Raw genomic sequence first — 21,777 nt, 5'->3', positions numbered from 1 at the left:
CTCTTGTAGGTGGCGAGTGAATGCCCTCACTAATACACAAGAGGCTATTTCTATCATTTATTTCCAATACTTTTAGGTACTTTTGAACTAAAAATAGGAATTCCCTTGGAAAAATAGCAGAGAATTGGTAGCCAAGCTTTTGTCTGTATACATGTTGTAATTTTTATTCGTATTAACTTCAATATTTTTATCAATAGACATGTCAATCTTTTGTCGATGACTATGCATATATTAGTTGAAATACTAGTAACTATATCAGCACTGAGACTCCTAAAATTTATAAAAAGTGGTTTCGCAACCTCCCATAAAAATACTACTTTGTACTTTTCATAATTTAAAAGATAATGTTGAGAACTTCCATACCAATTTTGGGTTTAAATACCTTCATATAATCATTAGGAAAACAAAAAAGAACATGTGAACTTGCACATACAAAATAATTATCATGACAATGATGCAATAAAAGAAGGAGAATATTCACTATCCATGGATCCCTTACAAGGTGGTGAATCGTCTTCTAAGACTTCTTTACCATAGTAACACAATGATAATGAATGATCAAACCACAATGATAATGAATGGCCAAACCCTAAATCCTAAATCCTAAATCCTATACCCTAAACCAAAAACGTCCTAAACTCTAAAGTTTAAATGTACCTTAATAAAGATGAGACACTAGTTTTCCAAATCCTAATCTCACACAATGTCAGTAGCATGATGAAATGGATCAATAAAACCCTAAGCCCTAAACCCCAACTTCAACATCATAAACTCCAAAATCTAAACTTACCTCAATAAATGTGACACATTGGTATTGCAAATCATAATCTCGCATAATGTTAGCAACATGATGATATATTGATAAAGATTGATGATGTTAGTAATATGATGATAATAATTGATAAAATCTTAAATCTAAGTCTTCAACTCAAAACTCCTAACTTAGCTTAAGAAAGATGAGAAACTGGTGTTCCAAATCATAATCTCACACAATGTTCGTAACTTGTAATAATTGATATAACCCTAAATCCTAACCATAAGTTATGTCATCCACATGGGTTTGGATGCAGAAGGGGCAGCTAAGAGATAGAACTTTGCAAGCAAGAGATGCACTCGTTGACACAAACATTGAAAAACTTCTTCAATCTAATATTGGCTACCATGACTTCACATGCCTATGCACATCCATAGATTATAAGCATCACTTGAAAAAGAGCTTATTCACCATGTTGTGCCAGCTTGGCCCACCCACTTTCTTCATCACTTTATTAGCTCTGTAGAATGATTGTGGAGCCCTCTCTTGGAATGCCTTGCTGCCTTGCAATAGCAAGAGCTTCAAAAGCTAATAGAAAACAAAATACGTAACATGATCTACAACGACCCCGTGTCTACAGCTCGATACTACGTTCATAAATTCAAGGCTCACAAGAATTTGCTCAAAAAAGACCACTCCATTCTAGGAGCAGTCACATTGAATTCTTCTTTGTGATAGAGTTTCAGAATACAGGTAACCAGCATGACCATGGACTGTTATGGTGTGAGAATGCTCCGTGCTGACCAATGAAGAGGTCACAACATACATTGACAGGTACATCATGACAAATCTCTCTCCTTGGTCTTCCAGAGAAAGAAATGCAAACACATAGGCACAGGAAGACATGCTGGAGACGAGGTAAACCTTGCAGGTTTGGGTTCTCCAGACCATCTATGATTGAAACACAGATTTTGGTCCCTCTGCTAGATGACAATGTGAGGGCAGCCCAGGAAAACATGAAGAGGGTTTCCAACCTAATTGCTAGAGGAAGGTTCGCTACAAGTTAGTTTTGACATGTTTTTGCAACAACTAGGAATGTCTCACGATGAGTACATCATTGCACTTAGAAGCAAGCTCTTCCAACCAACAGATCTGTTAAAAAGAGAACCAAAGGATTTGTACATGAACAATATCAACCCAATCATACCCAACAATTTGTATAGGAACAATTTGAACCCAATCATATCCAAACTTTGGGGTGCAAACACGAACATTCAAATTTTTTTAAACCCCCGTGCAACAGCGTCTTACTGTACATCGTACATGACAAAAGTAGACAAAGAGACTACGGAAGCAATGAAGAATGCCCTCATGGCGAGCATGGCCAGTGACTGTAGACAATGAGCATTTTGACAAGACTTCAACATACGGAGTGTTGCCTACCAGGCCTGAACCATGCCTGTCCATGACAAGCAGTAGCAGCACAAGAAACTCCACTATAGGCAAGGACAAATTATTTGACCTAGGCTTGGAAATGAATCTACATGAGACAAAGACGACAAGGCACGATCAACGACAATGCTCACATGCTATCATGTCAAACAAACAATACTACGCAAGCTAAATTGCAAACAATGATTAATCGTGGAAGACATCATGCTCAAGAAAATCACCAAGCCTCAAGAACAATTCCATTTGCTACTCTTCGAAGAGATAGGTACTGGAAAAACTTCCACACTGAGTGGAAGCACTACTTCGCTTCTACTGTCACAAAGACACGTCAAATGTTGACTAGTCCAGGGCAATGTTCCTAGTAGCTTACACTAGAAGGGCCGCTCATGCTATTGGCAGCATGACTTTGCACACAACACTCCACCTTCCACTACTTTCGTCAACTTACACCTCGCTTTCCGCAGAGAAACTATAACAACTATTGGAGACATTCAAAGAGGTGCAATGATGGGTCATTAACAAGATCTCCCTCGTTGGCCTCAACACCTTCATTGTAGCAAATTCTTGCATGCAAGAAATTGAAAACAACCACGTCCAGCCCTTCGGCGGAGTTGATGTTCTACTATGTGGGGAGCTCTGCCAAGCAAGCCCAACCAAGGACTCATGGATTTTTTAGCACTGACATGCTCCTTTGGCCATACTAGGATCATTTTGGAGAACCAAACTGTTTTACTATGAGCTTCGAATGCCCATGCACCAAAAAGATCCTCATTTCCTTGATTTGCGCAACAAGATCAGAGTTGAATCTCAATCAGATGCCGGCCTCGAGCTCTTGAACACTCAACACCAGCCTCGAGCTCTTGAACACTCAACACCTCAAACAACCACCACAAAAACACACAGCTCCACACCTTTGCTACACAAACACTTCAAAAGATAGCCACAAAGAATATGTTTTCGACATGTTGCAAACAACCCCACACATACTGAGAGTGACAAACATACATCACAAGACTTGTAGCAGATCCATGAGAGCTCCAACAAATCCAAGAAAAACTACTGGGCTTCATGCTGAGTTGCGCCTAAAGCGAGGGATGATCATAGAAATATGTTCGGGAAACTTGGACATTGCAGACAACATCATTAATGGTGCAGATGGACAACAACATGGAGGTCAATCCGTACATCATTTGGATGTGCTTCAATGACCGGCGTTCTAGAATGGGAAGACGTTTAGAGAACCTGCACCTTTACAAAGCAAATACTCCTAAACATTGGACACCCATACTACAGGTCATCTGTTGGTTCCAAGTTGGAAAAAACCACTTCAATACAATCTTGTGAAAACAGTTTCCCGTCCAACCCGTGGGGCTGCAAGAACAGTACATCGCTCACAGGGTCTTATAATGAAATCCGTTGCCGTCGATCCTACAAACATACGTGCACACGGCTTGGTTTATACTGCCAACCTATTCCTTCTGTCAAAATTGGAACAAAAGCATATCAAGGTGAACCGGGTCGTGAAGGAAGAGATTGCAAGACTAAGGGAAGAAAACATCGCTACGGCAAGGCCTAGCACTACAACCTTGCTGACTCTCAATACAAGGTCCCTTGTTCATCACGCGTAGGACGTTTCGAGCTCAGCATCATGCTTTGCATGTCGATCCTATGCTTGCAAGAGACCCGCACAATCACTACAACAACTCTCGCACTGCCACCACTATTGTAAATTTGCATACACGACGGCATTGGCATTGCAATGTACTACAGACTCTAGAGACCTCAAACTTCTGCAACAACAACACATCCTGGTTGACGGGTGCCAAATCCTACTGACATTATTCAAAAGTCGAGAAAATGGGGTGGTCCCAGTGCTTTTAACACATACAAATCTCCAAAAACAAGAACAAGCACACTGTTGCAAACCATGCACAACGTGATGCAACTCTCTCCACCTTTAGCGCCAACATTTGCGCTCAGTGACTTCAACATTGACTTCAATTGCTCTTCCATGAACATGGCTCAGCTACAAGACTTCATGCTCCACCACAACATGCGCCTACTCAACAAAGGGCCAACAACAATCTACGGATCCGCAATCGACTTATAACGAGAATACAAACGACACACACACAGACAGGAAGGACTTTCACATATTGGTCTGACCACGTGCTACTCCATATAGAGAAGTCACTCTAAAACAATGCCCTTACCATGACCTTCCTCGAAAGGGTTCAAGAAGGGAGGGCCAATTGAAGAAATTCTTGTTAAAAGTCTTTTAGACAAATGGGTTGGAGTGTGGCCCAAAATGCATAGTCCAAGCGGTGTATCTCATGTTGATGTCATCTGTATGTGTAGGGCGGGTGGCGAAACGCTGAACTCACGTGCACCCTCCGCCGTCCACTCCTCCGCTGCATGGCAGCCTTGTAAGGAGACGATTCGTCATACTTCCAAATTCCAATCTTTCCTTGCCTCCCTCGAAATTTGCTATCAAGAAGATCTCGATGTACAACGTCCAGTAATGAAGCTCTTGCGATCCCACACCCCGCACAACGACGTCGAAATTGTATCTCAAACCGAAAATTCTGTCGCTTCTTCTTCTTCTTACCGTTCGAAAGGAGATCGCATAAGGTAAATTTCAGCTTCTATGCATCCAGCAAACTATCGATTCGAGAAACAAAGGAGGACGATACGACAGTAATGCAGAACTAGCTGCTGAAAGGAATTCAGAAATGGGCGTCTAAGTAATGACAACTAGAAGACATTAAGAAACTTGCCACCTTCTTGCTTCCAAGTCGCGGCCGACGCATTTCCGTATCTATAAATTCAAGGGGCCGGTCACAGCGCCAAACCAATACGAGGCATGCTGCAAATGACCCAACAAACTTTGGATGAGGATTAAGTCTGTCTTGACAAAGCCTGTACGCGAAACCAAAAGTACGCAAACTTCTAACGAGGATCTCTTTGCCAGTTCTCAACAAGTCTTTACATTCTCCCCAAGGAACATACAAAGAAAAGTCTTACTTTTATTTACTTAAGCTTAACTGCTTTGGACGTCCACCCTGTCAATGCATAATGCCTCAACAGAAAATTTTGATTTCTTCATCTTGCCGTACTCTATTGCGAATGCTAGACATACGGCGATTGCCTGACACTATGCGATTAACTCCGAAGTCACAAACGGAGGCCAAAATCGTCATGCAAGGATTACGGTGACACTAAAAGGTGACTGATACAGTCTGAAACATTTTGGCAGAATATATGATATTTCAAGTACATAAATTTGAGAGCAGATTGCATAATCTTTAAACGATTGAGCCTATTTACTTGGTGAGCGAAATCAGAAAGCAGCGAAATGGGTGGTAGTGATGGCAAAACAGACAAAGAGGATGGGAAACAGTTTCTTCCTCCTCTACCAAGGTTAGACACCATTGAAATTAAAAAGTTTAAGAATACAGATATTTGTGTGTGTGTGTGTGTGTGTGTGTGTGTGTGTGTGTGAGAGAGAGAGAGAGAGAGAGAGAGAGAGAGCCAATCACTAATTATTCAGTTTTCTGTTGGAAGACTATGACAGTTCAGCTCTAGGAACAGAGAGGTCATTCCTTTCGTTTAAATTTCTGTTGCAGCTTTGATCCAGGTTTTTGTGCCTGCGTGCGTGTTTGCACATGTGTGTGTGTAGTGTGTGTGTGTGCACGGAGGTCCTTTTCCTTGGGACTGTTCTATGTAATATAGTGACAACTGGATTTCACCCCAAAAAAAAGTGTGTGTGTGTGTGTGTGTGTGTGAGAGAGAGAGAGAGAGCTTGGAGCGCCTCGCCTTGATCCCCCTGCAGGCCCTTTCGTCCGTACGTCCGTTCGGTCGCCATCCCTGCGCAGATCTGCGTGCAGGCCCGTGCTGTCTCCCTGCTCTCCGTTTTTCCGTACAACGCAGTATAGCCTAGCCTTTTCCGTACAGATTTCGTTAGCTTCTCCGTACAGCCCAGTCTCCTCGTCAGCTTCCGTACAGCCCAGCCCTTCGTTTCCTTTCGTCAGTTTCTCCATACAGCCCAGCCTCCGTACAAATTTCATTTGGTATTTCTGTGCAATCCATTATTGTCCGTACAGACTTCTCCGTACAACCCCGTTGGTGGTCCGTACAGCACAACCTGCTCAGTCCCTTTCGTAAAGTTTACCCCGTACAATCCATACCGTACAGTTTTGGTCTTTTATCCGGTGCTCTTCCGCACAGTTCTCTGTCTACTTCATCTTTCCCTCTATATCTCTCCGTACAGCTTTTTCTTGCTTTGCCATATCTCAATCATGGCTTTAGATTCCGATGTGTGTACATATGCTCGCAAAGAACGACCTGCAGATGCCAAGCGCCGTCCTTCACAGCCTGCATCACAAGATGATGAGCTTACCATGGAAGCTCAATATGTGTTTGATACACTTAAGGATGACTTTCAGCAATCACGACAGGAATGGGGCAAACCAGTTCCAGAGGTCACATACAAATTGAAATTGCCATCCCTCGTGAATCCTCTCAGGAAACTATCTCAAACCGCAGTAATCCAGGAAGAATCCCAGCAGCCAGTGATGTTGCACAGTGGATCAAGTCCATCCTTGGAGGATGCTTTGTAGAGGGTGTCTATTTTGCATCTAGAGGCTTTTATGAGGTGCACTTATCAGATGCTTTGTGCAAGCATAGGCTACTTGAGCTTTCTCCCCTCTTCTACGGGAAGCAGATGGTACATGCTATGCCTTGGTCCCCAAATAAGGATTACCAAAGTCTTATACGACATCATTGTCCTGTATGGGTTGAGGTTGTTAACTTCCCGGATTATATGCATGAAGAATTGCCTGGCCTGGCTACATATTTGGGACATGTCATTTGTCCTCCACGCCCCATGGGAAACCGTAACAAGTTCTGCATCCTCTGAGACACTGATACACCCACCCCTCCTTCTATTGCAATGGAAGTTGAGGGATTGCAATTGGGGAAAAAGTATTTTGAATTGAAATGGGGTGTGTTTGCAGGAGCTTGCTTTTCCTGCCACAAGTTTGGGCATCTAGCCTCTGAATGCCCAATGGTTCTGCATCAACCCCCTCCTAATGCCCTACCACCCCAGACACGGGAAAAGAATGAGAATTTGCAAGCTAAGGCAGCAAATAGAAATGGAGCAAAGAATGCCAAACTAATCAATCAGGTGCAATCATTTGCTGGAAAAGGAAAAGAAAAAGAAAAAGAGAAGATGAAGGAATCTATGGGAACAGATCGGGATGGTTTTCAACAGCCCAAGAAGGTGGTTGTATTGAAGCAACGCCCCTTCCAATCTCGTCAATGGGATGCCTCTTCTCCCTCACCAGGACAGGCTTCCACTTCAGCTCCTGTCCTTCAAAATTGGGTAGGGGTTTTGAAGAAGGGCATCCCCATTTGTGATTCTGAAGAAGGGGAGAATGCAATATCTTTCATGGATCATGAAGGCATGCAGCCTATGCAGGCAGAGGCTTTGCCTCTCTGATATCTTGTTTTTTACATTTATACTTTCTGTATATATCCTTTTCATGTATCACACACTCAAGTGCTTTACATATAATGTACAGAGCCTCTGCAATGTCTCAAAGTGGAGGCTTTTCTGGAATTATGTATATAAAATGCAGCCAGATATTGCTTGTTTGCAAGAGCATAATCAACACTCTAAGGCTGGTCATCATGATTACTTTGGTGGCTATGATATATATTATGCTGGTACCACTATCTACTCAGGTGTATGCATACTGGTTAGACATGAGCTGGAGCCTCAGCTAGCCTTCAATGATAGCAATGGTAGCTGGATGGTCATACAATGCATTGTCAATGGTGATATTCTTGAGTTTGCATCAGTATATGCCTCCCAGACCTCAGCCATGAGGGCTTCCCTATGGGATTCTTTAAGCAAATATCCATGGAGATCTAATGCATTTATCTGTGGAGATTTTAATAATTCCCCTCTGCCGAGAGATAACACCACTTTAAGATCTCATATGCTATCATTGGAAAGGCAGACATGGGATAGTATGCTTCTTTCTGTGCAGGCTGAAGATTTATGGCTGCTTCTCCAAGGGTCAGTGCCTGGTTATACTTTTCATCATAATGCATTTACTACATACTGGGCAAGACTTGACAGATGGTATTTATTTTACCCACAACAATACGCAGATTTTAGCCCTCATCTATTCATAGATTTCTCATTGGGCTTGTCAGATCATGCCCCATTATGGATAAATCTGCAACTTGGTATGCCACTGGATGATTTGCCACCTCTTTCCAGGAGATTACTACATGTTAATCAGGCTTATCTTTGACATCAATATTTCCAGCAAATGATCAGATCTGCAATTCATCCCTTGCCCTTGCATGCTCAGGAGGACATGGATTATGCTTGGCACAGTTTTGTCTCTTGTATACAAAATGTCATTAGAGAATATGGAAACTGGTATATGACTAAATGGAGAAAAGAGGTTGAATGGGCAAAAAGGACAGCACAACAATTGACTGAATTTTCACATTTAAGGCCTCTCTCTGAATCAGAAAATGATTCCCTTTCACATGCTCGGATCAAACTGACTGATAATGATCAAAGGAAATTGAACAAATGGCAGATTAGAGCAAGAATGAAGCCCCTCATGGATAAGGGCTGTTCATCAAAAGCCTTCTTCCAGGGCCTGCATGCTACTCGAAAGAAAAACTCATGTCTAAGGGTAAGGAAGCTAGATGGCTCTTGGATGCACTCTTTCTCTGATCTCCAAGATGAATGCCACAATTATTTTCAGAAATTGTTCTCTGTTTCTGGTTCCCCATCAAATCAAATCACTGATGCGAGGACTGAATTCCTTCAATATGTTTCTGAGATAGTGGAAATGGATGATGCACTTACATTGGAGAGACCTTTTACTGACACAGAACTTGATAATGCATTGTCCCACATCAGCAAATACAAGTCCCCTGGTTGGGATGGCCTTACGGTCGAATTCTATATTTCTTTTTGTGAAAGAGGTCCTTTTGCAAATGATTAATGTTGCCTGGCAAGCAAATCACTTGCCGCACCTCTGGAAGCATGGCATAATCAAACTTGTGCCAAAAAAAAACCTGTGTGACCATATGTCAGATTGGAGGCCTATTACTTTGATGCCTGTAGTTTACAAACTCATTGCCAAAATGATTGTGTATAGGCTCCACGGGATATTGAATGCGGGCCTTCATCCTCATCAATATGGGTTTGTGCCGCGAAGACAAATCCATGACAATATCTCCAATGCATTGACTGCAATCGAATATGCTAAGTATTCGCATCAGGATGTGCTCATATTGCAGTTAGACATTGCTAAAGCATTTGACACTGTTCAATGGGATTTTATCTCTCAAATCATGATAAAGTTGGGCTTTGGTCCCAAGATAGCAAATGCTATTTATTGGCTTTATTCCGGCTATACTTCTCAGTGCATTCTTGGGGGTCATCTATCCCGCCCATGGACATTGGCTAGATCAGTTAGACAGGGCTGCCCTCTCAGTGCTCTCTTCTATGCCATTGCGACCCATCCCCTCTTGACATATCTTGATCATCTTACAAACACAGGACAGATGACTGGTCTTAAAATCCCTGGGGCTGCATCTTTTTTGGCACAGGCATATGCTGATGATTCCTTCTTTATGCCACAGAACTCTCCTCGGGAAGTTCGCATGCTTATGACCACACTATCATTGTATGGATTAGCAGCGGGATTGCATGTCAATTTTGACAAATCTAAATTGCTTCCCTTGAAACAATGTGACTGGCATTCTGTTCTCTGGCCAGGTCAAATAGTGCATTCCAAAGATGTTGTCAGGCATTTGGGATATCCTATAGCTGGCATATCACTAGGAAGCAGCAGTTAAAATGGATCTTCCAAAGACTTCAACATAAACTGGAATATTGGAAAATCTCTACTTGGCCACTTCATGTCAGGCTCAGAATAGTACAGTCTATTGTAATGTCATATGTTCAGTTTTTTTTGCCTTTGCTACACTGGTCTCCAGAGATATTTCGGCCTTTATGTCTCAAGCTATGGAGCTGTTATGGAGGACAAAAACTGCAGTGAAAGCATTGAGACTGATGAAGATGGAAATGGTGTGCTCTCCTAGAATGCATGGTGGACTTAATGTTCTCAATATAAGATATCATGTACTAGCAAGGAAGGTGACTCTACTCCATACTTTCTTCCGTCAACAACAGCCATGGACTTGCATGTTAGCATCCATGTGTGTCAACATGAGGACACCTGCTTATGGCCATTGGACTACTGATCCTTGGGAGGTTGTCATTGGGAGATTTGTGGGGAAGATACCCGGCTGTCCTTTCTCTACTGCTCTGATACTTGATTGGAAACAGGTACTTTCTAAGGTCAAATGGGCTCCCGATAACTGTTCGGGGACAAATTCAATGAGGAAAGAAAGTATTCATTGGAGTGTCATCTTTGACATTCCACTTGCTTTACAAGAACCTGTTAGGGCATATAATCTCATGAAATTGGGAATTAGATACATCAATGATGTGGTAGATGATCAGGGCTATGTCTTATCTTTCCCTCAGGCCACCGCTTCCTATGCATTGGGAATGCATCACAGGTCGATATGGAAGAAAAATGCTGATTTGTTACTTCCTTTTCTACCTATTCCTCCTGTGGCTGGCACAGACAGAGGCTTATGGATTGGCAATTGCAACCCTCTGCTACATGCTCTCATCCTGTTCCTCTGCCTGCCTTGACTTCTATCCAAGCCTACAGGCTTTTTCAGCCTGCTCCATGGATTCAGCAATATGCTAATGCGCTGTGGCATATTAGGAAGCCCCTCTCATGGTGGCGGAAGAATCTCCGGATATTGTGGAAGTGTAAAATGCCTTTGAAACAAAGACTTTTTCTTTGGAGATGCATGATTGGCACATTGTCAGTGGGAATCACACTTGCCAAACGTCACATTGCACCATCCACATGTTTACGATGTCAGTCTCCTTCAGAGACTGTCCCTCATTTGCTATGGCACTGCCCGGGTTCTAGGAACCTCCTTGGGAGAATTTCAGATCATCTTCGACTTCGTTTCCCGAGTCACAGATTTGGGAAACATTTTTGGTTATTTGGCAGATTTATGAGGTCTTTGTCTCAATACTCACTATTTCTCTCATGGGTGAGATATTGGGCTCTTTGGACAATCTGGAGTGAGCATAATTTGGCATACTTGGGTCGGCAGATTCAAAAGTCATATGAATCGTTCCGAGCCTCATTGCGGCAATCTTTATATGATGCCTGCCATGAGGGTGATATACATGCTTCTTGCATAGAGCTTTTCTTTTTATGTTTCTGATCTCTGGGATATTCTCCATTTTGGAGACTTCCCATCTTGTAAATTTATGAGAATATAAATATACTGCACTGGATTCTACTTTTAAAAAAAAAAAAAGTGTGTGTGAGAGAGAGAGAGAGAGATCGAGATCGCCAAACAGTTAAGATTAAAGTTCTAATTCTTCTTCCATTTTGCTACTACAGGAAGGAGCTACTTCTTATATGGTAAAGTATGAGCATAGAATATAATCGTACCTTTAGCTATTTCATCCTCATCATGACAATTCAAACTACATTCGATCTGAGAAATCTTGGGCCTCACAATCATCAGGTCTCCTCCTTTTTCAGGATTGTACATGCAAGTCAAGGGTTCCAAACAACTATGCTCTTTCCAATGGTAAGTTGGACTAACTTTCTCTGATTTGTAGTTAGAAGGTCAGAAAGTTAAAGCTGCTGTCGGAAAGGGTTGTTGACTACCCATAATGCAACACAATGTTTTTCCTAGAAGCTTGTGTGGCGCAAGCACCCTTGCTGCCCATGCTACTGACTAGACAAATAGCCTGATTATCCTTTCTATTAGCGAGCTATTAGCTGGAAGCAAGATGAATTCTCATTCCTGAAGACTGGCTATACTACACTAGTGTGTAACCCTTCCTCTTTTGCAAGGGACGTTTGCATCGACTTCAGAAAGGCATATCGCCAAAAAAAAAAAACAAGAGGGTCTTTAAGGTTGTGTGCGCATGAGATGAAAAATTTACTCGTGTTCTCTTTTGGTAACGACTCTCAATTAAACAAAATCCTTTAAAACCCAAGGACCCTGCTTTTGGTTATACAAGGGATGATGGCAAGGCCAGCCAATTCTACAACGATTGCCACTGCTGGGAGTGGGAGTACTAAGCAATTTACTTGAATACCAGGGCTTCTATGCTGCCACCTTGGGGTTGCAAGAGAGGGATGAGACAACTGGAGTTGTATATGACACAAGGGGCTGAGATTTTCGGTCTATCTTGACTCAGGCAGAGTAACAGAAGGGGTATTTTAGCTACTCAAGACCTCCTGGAAAGTCGACTCAATGATTAGGGGGTAGAGTATCTCTGATCCTGTGGAATAAATAAATTCAGAGAAGCCATGCAAGCAAAGTACTTTTAAACGTCCCTTACCACAAGAAAAAAAATGATTTCTAGATGGTGAAACACAAGAGAAGTTCTCCATTCATTTCCCACACTCTCAACTCCATTCTAAGTTTATGTTCAAGTCTCTTCAGCACCGATGGATGCCAGGCCTCTTAGCCCCACCTAGACATTTGAGTACCCAATTTCGCATACTGCCTATTCTTTACCTTTTGCCTATTAGATGTTGGGTTTGAGCTCCAGTCATGCAATGGATGCCTGCCTCTACCCTATATGCATTTGTGCTGATAATCAACAGAGTTAGCACCTCATCTTCTGTCACATGAGAAGCTACATGGTGTTACTTATGTGTGCCCCCTAGTTTGTCTTTTCACTCCCCTATAACTTTACACTAGTCATCTGATATCCATGAAATGCTTTGATATGTCTAACACTTCTTTACTAGAATCATAATTCAAATTTGTTTCTCCATGGTTCGCTATGAGGAGTGATTAAGATAATACCTTAACTTGAAATTTTAAGAATAACTGATGAATCTTCTTGTTATTACCTAGTTCTTTATGCTTGAAAACCCCATAAGAATCTTTGCCACGACGTTTGGATCTTGTATGAGCCATCATAAGCCTTTTCTTTTCATATTTCTAAATTCATCTTGTGATTTTAAACTTATCGTCACACCAGCATTGCCAACGGTGTTATCATTCATATGTACTTGCTTATCTTCAGCCTCTACCATATATACACAAGAATACACAGAGTTTAACTTTTGAAAAAGCTATTTGATAAAATGTCGGCATCATATTTCTCACCAAGTAATAAAGCAGGGTCATGCCCTACAAAGAGCGCAGTATGATTCTAATCATAGAATAAAGATTTTGAAGCTTTTCTTCCCCTCAAAGAAAAGTACCGTCTGCTAGAAAATTTGAGAAAACAATACAGCTCAGCAATTTGACCAGTCAGAATGGACAGCTGCTTCTATGCAGCCTGCTTCACAGAATCCCAGCTCATTGCCTAGGGTATCCCGCGAGATCTGTGAGAGAGTGAACATGTCTACAAGCCATGCCTTGTAGAAATGCTCACAATTTCAGAGATCTTCCTGACCCTCCATGCCTTGTTCCCAGGTGGCACACAAGGTGTAGACGATATCCTGCAAAATGTTGACCAAGGTGGCTGCAGACTGAGTCTGATGCCCTCCCATCATTAAACTACACCATGCTACCCAAATAGATGCTGGAAACCGTGTCCACACTCTATCCCTTGGAAGAACTCAGGTTTTTGGCGGGACGGAGGGACTAAGCCTTGAATGTCTGGGCAAGTTACATTTAATCCATCTATCATGTAGGCTGGAGAGAGCGATCCAATTGGAAAAACATATCATCCCTCTGTCAAACACACTGCCATGCCCAAGGTGAAATCATGTCAGGTAAGTCGTGTCTTTGCCACCATCCCGAGAGAGAACTGCTAGATCCTTTGAGCTGCTGGAGGACTCCATAGGCAATGAGCTATTGTATCAAGGTCATCGTGTCATAGAAGTGACAAACTCCATCCACCCTCATCTGCTCCTCCATGAGCTACTAACCAGAAGAAGTAAGAGATTTCCTCAGGCGAAGGTTATTCCAGGGGTGAGACCAAAATGTGTTAAGGACGTCATGTGGCATCTGCTACTCTAGCCAATGCCACTCTTGTATGGGGATCCACATCATCGCATGCAACTAAAGTCATTTATCAATGTGGCGGTGTAGGGAAAGAAGGGAACTTTGCCATGTTTGCACCTCATGCAATGGTCTTCCCTCCCTTTTTACCTAGAGTGATCTTGCTCATACCAAAATGGTTTGGGACAATGGTATAATTCTGCCCTAGCCAACTACGGATCCTCTCCCAATTGAGTCTAGACTTTGTCATCCCCCGGGTCTCTATCTCCTTGCTCTGACTCCATTAGGAGTAACCTACTTAACAAGCCTATTCTGAAGAAGACTGGGTAGGACTCGTTGTGGTTATGTATAGGTAGAGGACTCAAAGAGGAACCCCTATCCTAAAGAGCTGCCTGAACAAATGCTGAGGGTCTGTAGAATCTAGGGTCCCCTCCCATCACACCTCCGAGATGGTTTCCTTGATATCCTTAATCCTGCTATTGGCTCTTGTCAAGTGGGCCAGTGCGCTCAGCCTCTCCTCAGGCTGCTGGAAGCCGACCCCATACCCCCAGGGATCTTGTTGAACCATTGTCCTACTATGCCCCCTGATGTGCGTGTGCTCCCCAACATGGCCCAACATACGCCCCTCTCACTCTCAGACGTCTGGGTGCTAGATAAGGCGTTGTTGCTCGAACTCTTCCCTGCCCTGGGGACTAGCCTAAATGAAGCTACTTGAGAGTTGCCACCACACTCTCACCAAGGTCCCCATGCAACTCTATAGAAAAAGTGAAAGTTATGCAAACAACAGCGTCTGAAGGTAGCATAGTGATAGAGGCCTCCCCCTCCTCATCATGAGCCTCATCATCATTGTCCTCGACCTCATCATGATCTTTAGCTTAGGAGCATCCTCTTATACAACCTTGTCTGAGTCCTTGTCAAGTTGAAATGCAATGTATGGTTCAGGAGTGCACTTTTTCCTAAACCTGTTAAGCAAACCCAAATTTGCATTAACAAATAAATTAACAAATGCATTAACAAATACAATATCATTTGCCTTCTAAACCCCAATCCTGTGTGTCCAACAAGCAAAGAGGTACACCTTGGCCGAGTATATGAATGGCCAAACATTGCGACAATGGAGCATCTACCCCATAGTCCTCTCACCAACAAATGGAGGATTCCTTAAGCATTTCACTTTGTGCATGCTCCAAACCAAAGAACTCTTTTCTTTGCTTATAATATGACAGGTTCTCCTACACTCTCTATCTTCATCAGCTTCTGAGAGACTATTCATCTCAACACTATCTCCCATCTTTGCACAACCTCTGTATCCATTTCTTTCCATTTTCCTTGAAATTACGGATCCAAAACAAAGGCTGCAGCCTCCAAAGGTGAATGATATTCAGGGTTGTAAGTTCCCTCAACTCCTCCTTCCTTTGAGTTGTCTCAATCATCCTATCCAACCCTTCATACACCTTCCCAGTACAAGAATCATCCCCATCAAGAAGCCTCAACATCATGAGAATAAACTTTGTAACCTGAAGCAATAGGCCAACATCATTCCAAAAGATGTCATCCATGGACTTAAGTCTCTCAGCACCTGTTTTCATGCCATCCATCCTACTCAAAAGAAACAACAAGCTGCCTCAAATAATATCCAAGTTAAAAAGCTGTTTTAGCCAACATTTAGTGGTTGCAAATGTGAAAGAGACAAATATCAATGGAAGGCTCCACCCAATTCAGCTTGTCAATGTCTTTCAACACATTATTCAGCCCATTTTCCATGCCAGGAGTGAAAGTAAAGAAATGGCCCACTACTGGATCTACCCATGCGTCCTCCTCCCAAGATGCCATGAGGTCACAAGGCTAGCCTACATGGCTCTCAGGACTGGCGAACTAGGAGCCCCAACTGTATGTGCGGATGACGATCTACCCCCAAACAAGGAGACAAAAATAGAAGTAGAAGTAGGTGTGCTACCACACATGGAAGAGCCTGTTGCACCTGGAAGTAGTGATGCTCCACCTTGAGGATAAAGGACCACAGTCGTGATTCAGTAGTGTCCGACCTATCTACAAGTGTCTTGAAACATGTGAGATCTGCTCTACTACTGAGGAACTGAAGGGCAAGGGGTGATGTCTTGCTTCCTCACTCCTAAATAAATGATCCCACACTGGGTCTGAGCCTCTACTTGATGGTACTGACAAAAGTGACAAAGCCACTTCCGTGCTCCTCCTTTTGCTTTGTCATAAATGGCTAGGGAATCCACCTCCAACCACCAAGGGGACTTATTGTCCATCTAAATGCATGGAGGAGCCATTGAAAGAGGGAATGAAACTTGAAAGAGAGGGAGAGAGAGGGGAAGGGACTCCTGCAAAAATCTGCAGCCAAAGGCTGCAAATTTTCAGCAAAGGAGGGGTTGAGTAGTGAGCTGAACTTTGAAGCTTGAGTGAGAGGGTAGTATAGGTCGGAGCGAAGGCTGAGAGATTGAGAGAGCTGAGAAAAAAGGGGAGCACACAGCTTCGGCTAGCTTTGACAGCCGCACGCTGCACCAAAACTTGGAATGCTTGTGATTGCACAAGAATGTGTTTCCCTAGCATTCCGGCCTTGATCACCGTTCCAAGGACATTCAAGTTTCCCCTGCCTTCATGGAATAGTGTCCCCTCCATTTTGGAAGGGAACACTGCATTCCCTAGTAACTATGGATGAAGAATAATACCAAACCCTTGAATGCTCTAGCTAACAATTCTCATTGGTAAGAGGAAGAAGCCTAGAATTGCTTCTTAGATCTCGTGATGGAAGCATCTTCCCTCTCTAAACCCGCTTCTTGCATAAGTGAGGGGTAGGAAGTCCACAAAATAGAGCTCCCTTTGTCTTGGAAGGGGAAATGGCATTCCCCAGTAACTATGGATGAAGAACATCAAGACCTTGAAATGCTCTAGCCAATCCTCATTGGCAGGTGGAAGAAGCCTAGAACTGCTTTCTAGATCGTGATGGAAGCATCTTCCCTCTCTGAACCTCTCAAGAGAAGGAGTCTCTTGATCCGAGGGAGTAGGAGTAACAAACTTACCATCTCTCACAATGAGCAGCAGGATCCTGTTGAGAAGAGAGATGAGCATTCCTTCTTTTCTTCGTAGGCCTCTTTTTCTTCTTTAGGCAATTCTTGGCAAAATACCAAAGAGTCTATAAGAACAACATTGATCTTGATGACCTGCAATACTTTGTTGCAAAAGAGAGCCATCTGGTCTTTAAAGTATCATGTGATTGTTGGAAATTTGGAGCCTATTTGTTTGTGTGAGTGTGGATTTAGGGTTTGTTCAAAAGATAAGGTTAGGGTTTCTATAACCTCAACAATATGAATCGGAACCCATTGCAACATACATGCAACCGATATTTGCTCTAGTGCCACCAACTCCAAGGTTCAATCTTGTTTTCAAACCTGAAACTTTGCCCCTACCATTTTCCCTTGTTTTTGGGCGGTGGTTGGTTGATTTTGACTATATTTCAGTTTTCCCCTCTTCCTTGGAGCCCTTTGCCTCAAGATAACAACATACTCCCATGCTTCAACAATTGTGGGACCTAGTTGTGTCATTGTGGTAGCACTTGGTCTCTGGCATGTAGAATCCATGACTTGTCATGGGCTGAATGAGACATGAGACTCTTCCCGGACTTAGTGCAATGGTAGTCGAACCAACTTTGGGATGGGAAGATACATGGATTGACCCTATTCAACACCTTGGTTGCCATAAAGTCCCTAAACTTATGCAAAAGCAGAAAACCATAGAATACCTCTAGGAGTGCCACCGTCAAGTCACCACATGGGCTTGGGAGCTCTTGCTTGGAGTCTATCTTGCCTGCACCACTCGAGCTCCACTTTCACCTAGTCTCCACCTGATACCATGTTAAAGAATCACCATGCACATATGAATAAGCAAAAACAAGTATACACATCTCCAGATAACAAAACTTAGAGACAAACAACTGATGAACAAAACATCTCTTCCTTTGCAAGATGCTGCCCCAATGCTGGCTGAAAACTGAGCAAACAAGAATTGGTGTGCTACTCTGAGCCATGTTCTCCAGATGAGAAGAGAGGGTGCAACTTCTATAGTAGGAGAGAGCCTGAATGCCAAAAGGCTGTCTTTCTGCTGCCTCCCATGCTGATCTAGGGCCAATGTTGGCCCACTGGAAGTATCTACCAAAAATCCAACCAAAACAGGGTCGTTTTAGCCATGAGCCTATTTGGACTTCTATCCACCAGATGTGGAGCAGATCTTGCCCAGCCATGCTCATGGAGTTCTCATATGGGGAAAATTTGCACTATACATAGGGCCCAGAAGTCCAACCCATCTCTCTCTCTCTCTCTCTCTCTCTCTCTCTCTCTCTCTCTCTCTCTCTCTCTCTGTGTTTGTCTTTCTGGTGCATCATTTTGTATCCCTGTTTTTTAATACACATGAAGTGCTTGCATTTCTAAGGATATGTTTAAGAGTTTAGTGTTCAACTCTTATTAAGGAATTGTATCTTCTGTTCAGCTCGTATTTATGGTTCAAGAATATGGATTGCCTGCGCATGCAACGGGAAAATACGCAGGCCTTCTGGTTAGTAAACAAAACTCGGATGTATCTATAATAAAGGTGAATCCAAATGTCATCTTTAATAAGAAAAACCTTTCACAGGCATCGCTGTATCCATTTGCGCAATTCTGCACTTCATTTCTATGGGGCAAGCTATCTGATCGGACAGGAAGAAAGGTACGTTTACAACAACTATCTGAAGTAAATATCTGTTGGAGTAATTACCTTCTAACAGAAATTCTTCTGAAGTAAAAATCTGTAAGAGTAATTATTTTCTAACAGAAAGTAAATATCTGAAGTGAATATTTGTAAATACGTTCTAGCAGAAAGTGAACCTTTAGATAATTCTAAGATCATGTTCCAAACTCCTTCAGAAATGTAGAGGACTTTATAATGATGATCTGTTGGGTTCCGCAGAAATGGATCGTATTTGGAAACATTGTAGCTGCATTCGCTTCAGTATCTCTTGGTCTTTGCAAAACGTTTCCTGCTGCTTGTGCTGTTCGGTTCACAAGTGGATTTCTCAATGGATCTGTAACTCTCACGAAATCCATGCTTGGTGAGCTATGTGATGGGTATGCCTCTTTCTGCCTGTTTCCTAAATCAATTTAGGATCTTATTCATTGCAACAATTTTTGGCTCTCAGATGAACCTTGGAAAATATATAGAATAAGCAGAGTGAACAAATAATTTCCATATTTAAAGCAAAAGATTTTGATAGAGACATATTTTTAAGTTTTAAGTTTATAAATTTGTGCAGGTCAAACCAAGCGAAATGTTTTGCAGTCCTAAACCTTGCATGGGGCATAGGATCAATCATTGGCCCTGTTCTCGCAGGCCTCCTAGCACAACCCTGCTCCCAGTATAAGCTGGCAAAATGTCCTTTATTCCTCTTGGAGTACCCTTTTCTGCTGCCATGCATATGTGCTTTCATATTCTCATTATCTTCTGCGATAGCTTCATCTCAGATGAAGGAAACAAACCGGCACAAAAGGAAACAATACAGTGCTCCATGCCATAACAGTTGTGCTGAAATGCTGCAATTCCCAGATAAAGGTGAAGGAGATTCTCTCATACCTATCATTCCATGTGAACTGGAAGACACTATGAAAACATTGAATGGTCAAACATCTGGCACTGTGGCTGTAGAGGAGGCGGCAAAATCAGAGGAGAAACTTACATTCATGGGGGGGGGAGGAAGTGAAAGGAATGGAAACATGGTTGGTGCAGTCAAACTTCAACAAGATATAAGAGGAGAAATTTTTGTGAAAGTTCCAGAAGCTGATATAACAACTAAACATATCTTGCAAGATCGTAGTGTGCTTCTAGCATCACTATGTTACTCCATGACGGGCTTAATATTCATCATCACAGGTTCTACAGGGACTTGCTTCCCTATGTCCATAGCATTACATTATTTTGATATATTTGAAAAATGTCTGCCTTTTTCACATTGAATTCTGACTGACAAATTTTAAATGATAGCAGATGAGCTATTTCCTTTGTTCGGAGCAGCTTCCAAAAGCATTGGCGGACTTGAGCTTGACTCTTCCACATTGGGATTGATTCTTGGCGAGGGAGGCATTACACTCTTTGTGTATACATTGCTACTATATCCGAAGGTGGCTGAACGCTTTGGTCCATTGCAGTCATTTCGAATTGGACTTCTGACAATTGTCCCCATGTGTATCATGTTTCCAGCAACCTCCTTATTGCGTAGTATTCCAGTTCTACAATTTGCAATTCTTTTTGCTGCTATGGCTGGTAAAAGTGTGGCTGGATGCAATGCCTTCACCAGTGTGTTGATTCTTGTTGCAAACTCTGCCACCCATGAGAAGATGGGGGCTGTCACAGGCCTGAGCCACAGTTTTTGCAGCCTCTTTCGAGCAGTGGGACCTGCTTTTGGTGGCCTAGTCTGGTCTTTTTCTGTGCAGAACACATTCTACCTTCACCAATTCCTAGCTTGGCTGGTAGTTACTTTTCTTATCTTCTTTAATTTGTCTCTGTCTTTCTTGCTTCCATCTGCACTGAACAAACCCAAATTCACCCCTCAGAATGATAGTGGGACTCTTGTACGCTCTTAGATTGGGATAACAAGCCACTGTAGCACGAATTTTTCTGCATGTACAGTGTCTCTCCAGTGAGGTATATGCCTTGGTTGCCAAAACCTATTTTGAAATTTCTATGATTTTGGGATGCTCTTAGCAAACCCGTGTATTTTCAACATCATTTGCGTCACAAAACCCAAATGAATCTGTATTGTATTGCGTGGACTTCATTGTGTAAGCTCAAAGGGTGGTCCTTTTTTCAGGAAAACCATACTTTGGGAAGATAAATATATTCAATATGTTTTCAGAGCATAGAAAACGCAATTGATGTTTTATTGGTTCTGTTTGTGGTGAATGAAAAAGTCATACGTTGGGAATAGGACTAATCATAGCACAAACAAATGCATGATTCTCAAAGGCAAGTGCCCAACTTACATTTTATATATAAGGCTTCAAATGTGAATCCCATGCTAATATCGATCCACCATAAAAAAGAGAACATGTTAATTGGACATGTCATTGGTCCTTTTTTCAGGAAAACCATACTTTGGGAAGATACATATATTCAATATGTTTTCAGAGCACAGAAAACGTAATCGATGTTTTATTGGTTCTCTTTGTGGTGAATGAAAAAGTCATACGTTGGGAATAGGACTAATCATAGCACAAACAAATGCATGATTCTCAAGGGCAAGTGCCCAACTTACATTTGATATGTAAGGCATCAAATGTAAATCCCATGCTAATATCGATCCACCATAAAAAAGAGAATTAAAGAAAGGAGTGAAGCTTTCTTTCTAAGGCCAAATATTTATTTTACAAAATAATCATTTTGATAAGCTTGTAGCAAAGGGCAAG

At 42.3% G+C, this 21,777-nt stretch overlaps 1 protein-coding gene and 1 long non-coding RNA gene across 2 annotated transcripts; both read left to right on the top strand.

Annotated features, from left to right (window-relative positions):
- The first annotated feature begins 5,582 nt into the window (after positions 1–5,582).
- LOC147896304 (uncharacterized) lies at positions 5,583–19,032 on the top strand. Its single transcript, XR_015541856.1, has 5 exons — positions 5,583–5,626; positions 11,743–11,763; positions 11,887–11,935; positions 18,830–18,895; positions 18,974–19,032. It is a non-coding gene; the product is annotated as an uncharacterized LOC147896304 (long non-coding RNA).
- Positions 19,033–19,267: 235 nt separating this feature from the next.
- On the top strand, positions 19,268–21,054 carry LOC147896303 (uncharacterized). The gene is made up of 3 exons (XM_087382261.1): positions 19,268–19,446; positions 19,632–19,927; positions 20,600–21,054. Exons 1-3 carry the CDS (start codon positions 19,268–19,270, stop codon positions 20,953–20,955), a joined length of 831 nt encoding a protein of 276 aa, XP_087238387.1. The 3' UTR covers positions 20,956–21,054.
- The last annotated feature ends 723 nt before the right edge of the window (positions 21,055–21,777 follow it).

Source organism: Dipteris shenzhenensis, chromosome 12, assembly GCF_047967505.1.
Source record: "Dipteris shenzhenensis isolate YYH24624 ecotype China chromosome 12, Dip_SZ_1.0, whole genome shotgun sequence".
NCBI lineage: Eukaryota > Viridiplantae > Streptophyta > Polypodiopsida > Gleicheniales > Dipteridaceae > Dipteris > Dipteris shenzhenensis.
This window is presented reverse-complemented; position numbering and strand designations above follow the sequence as displayed.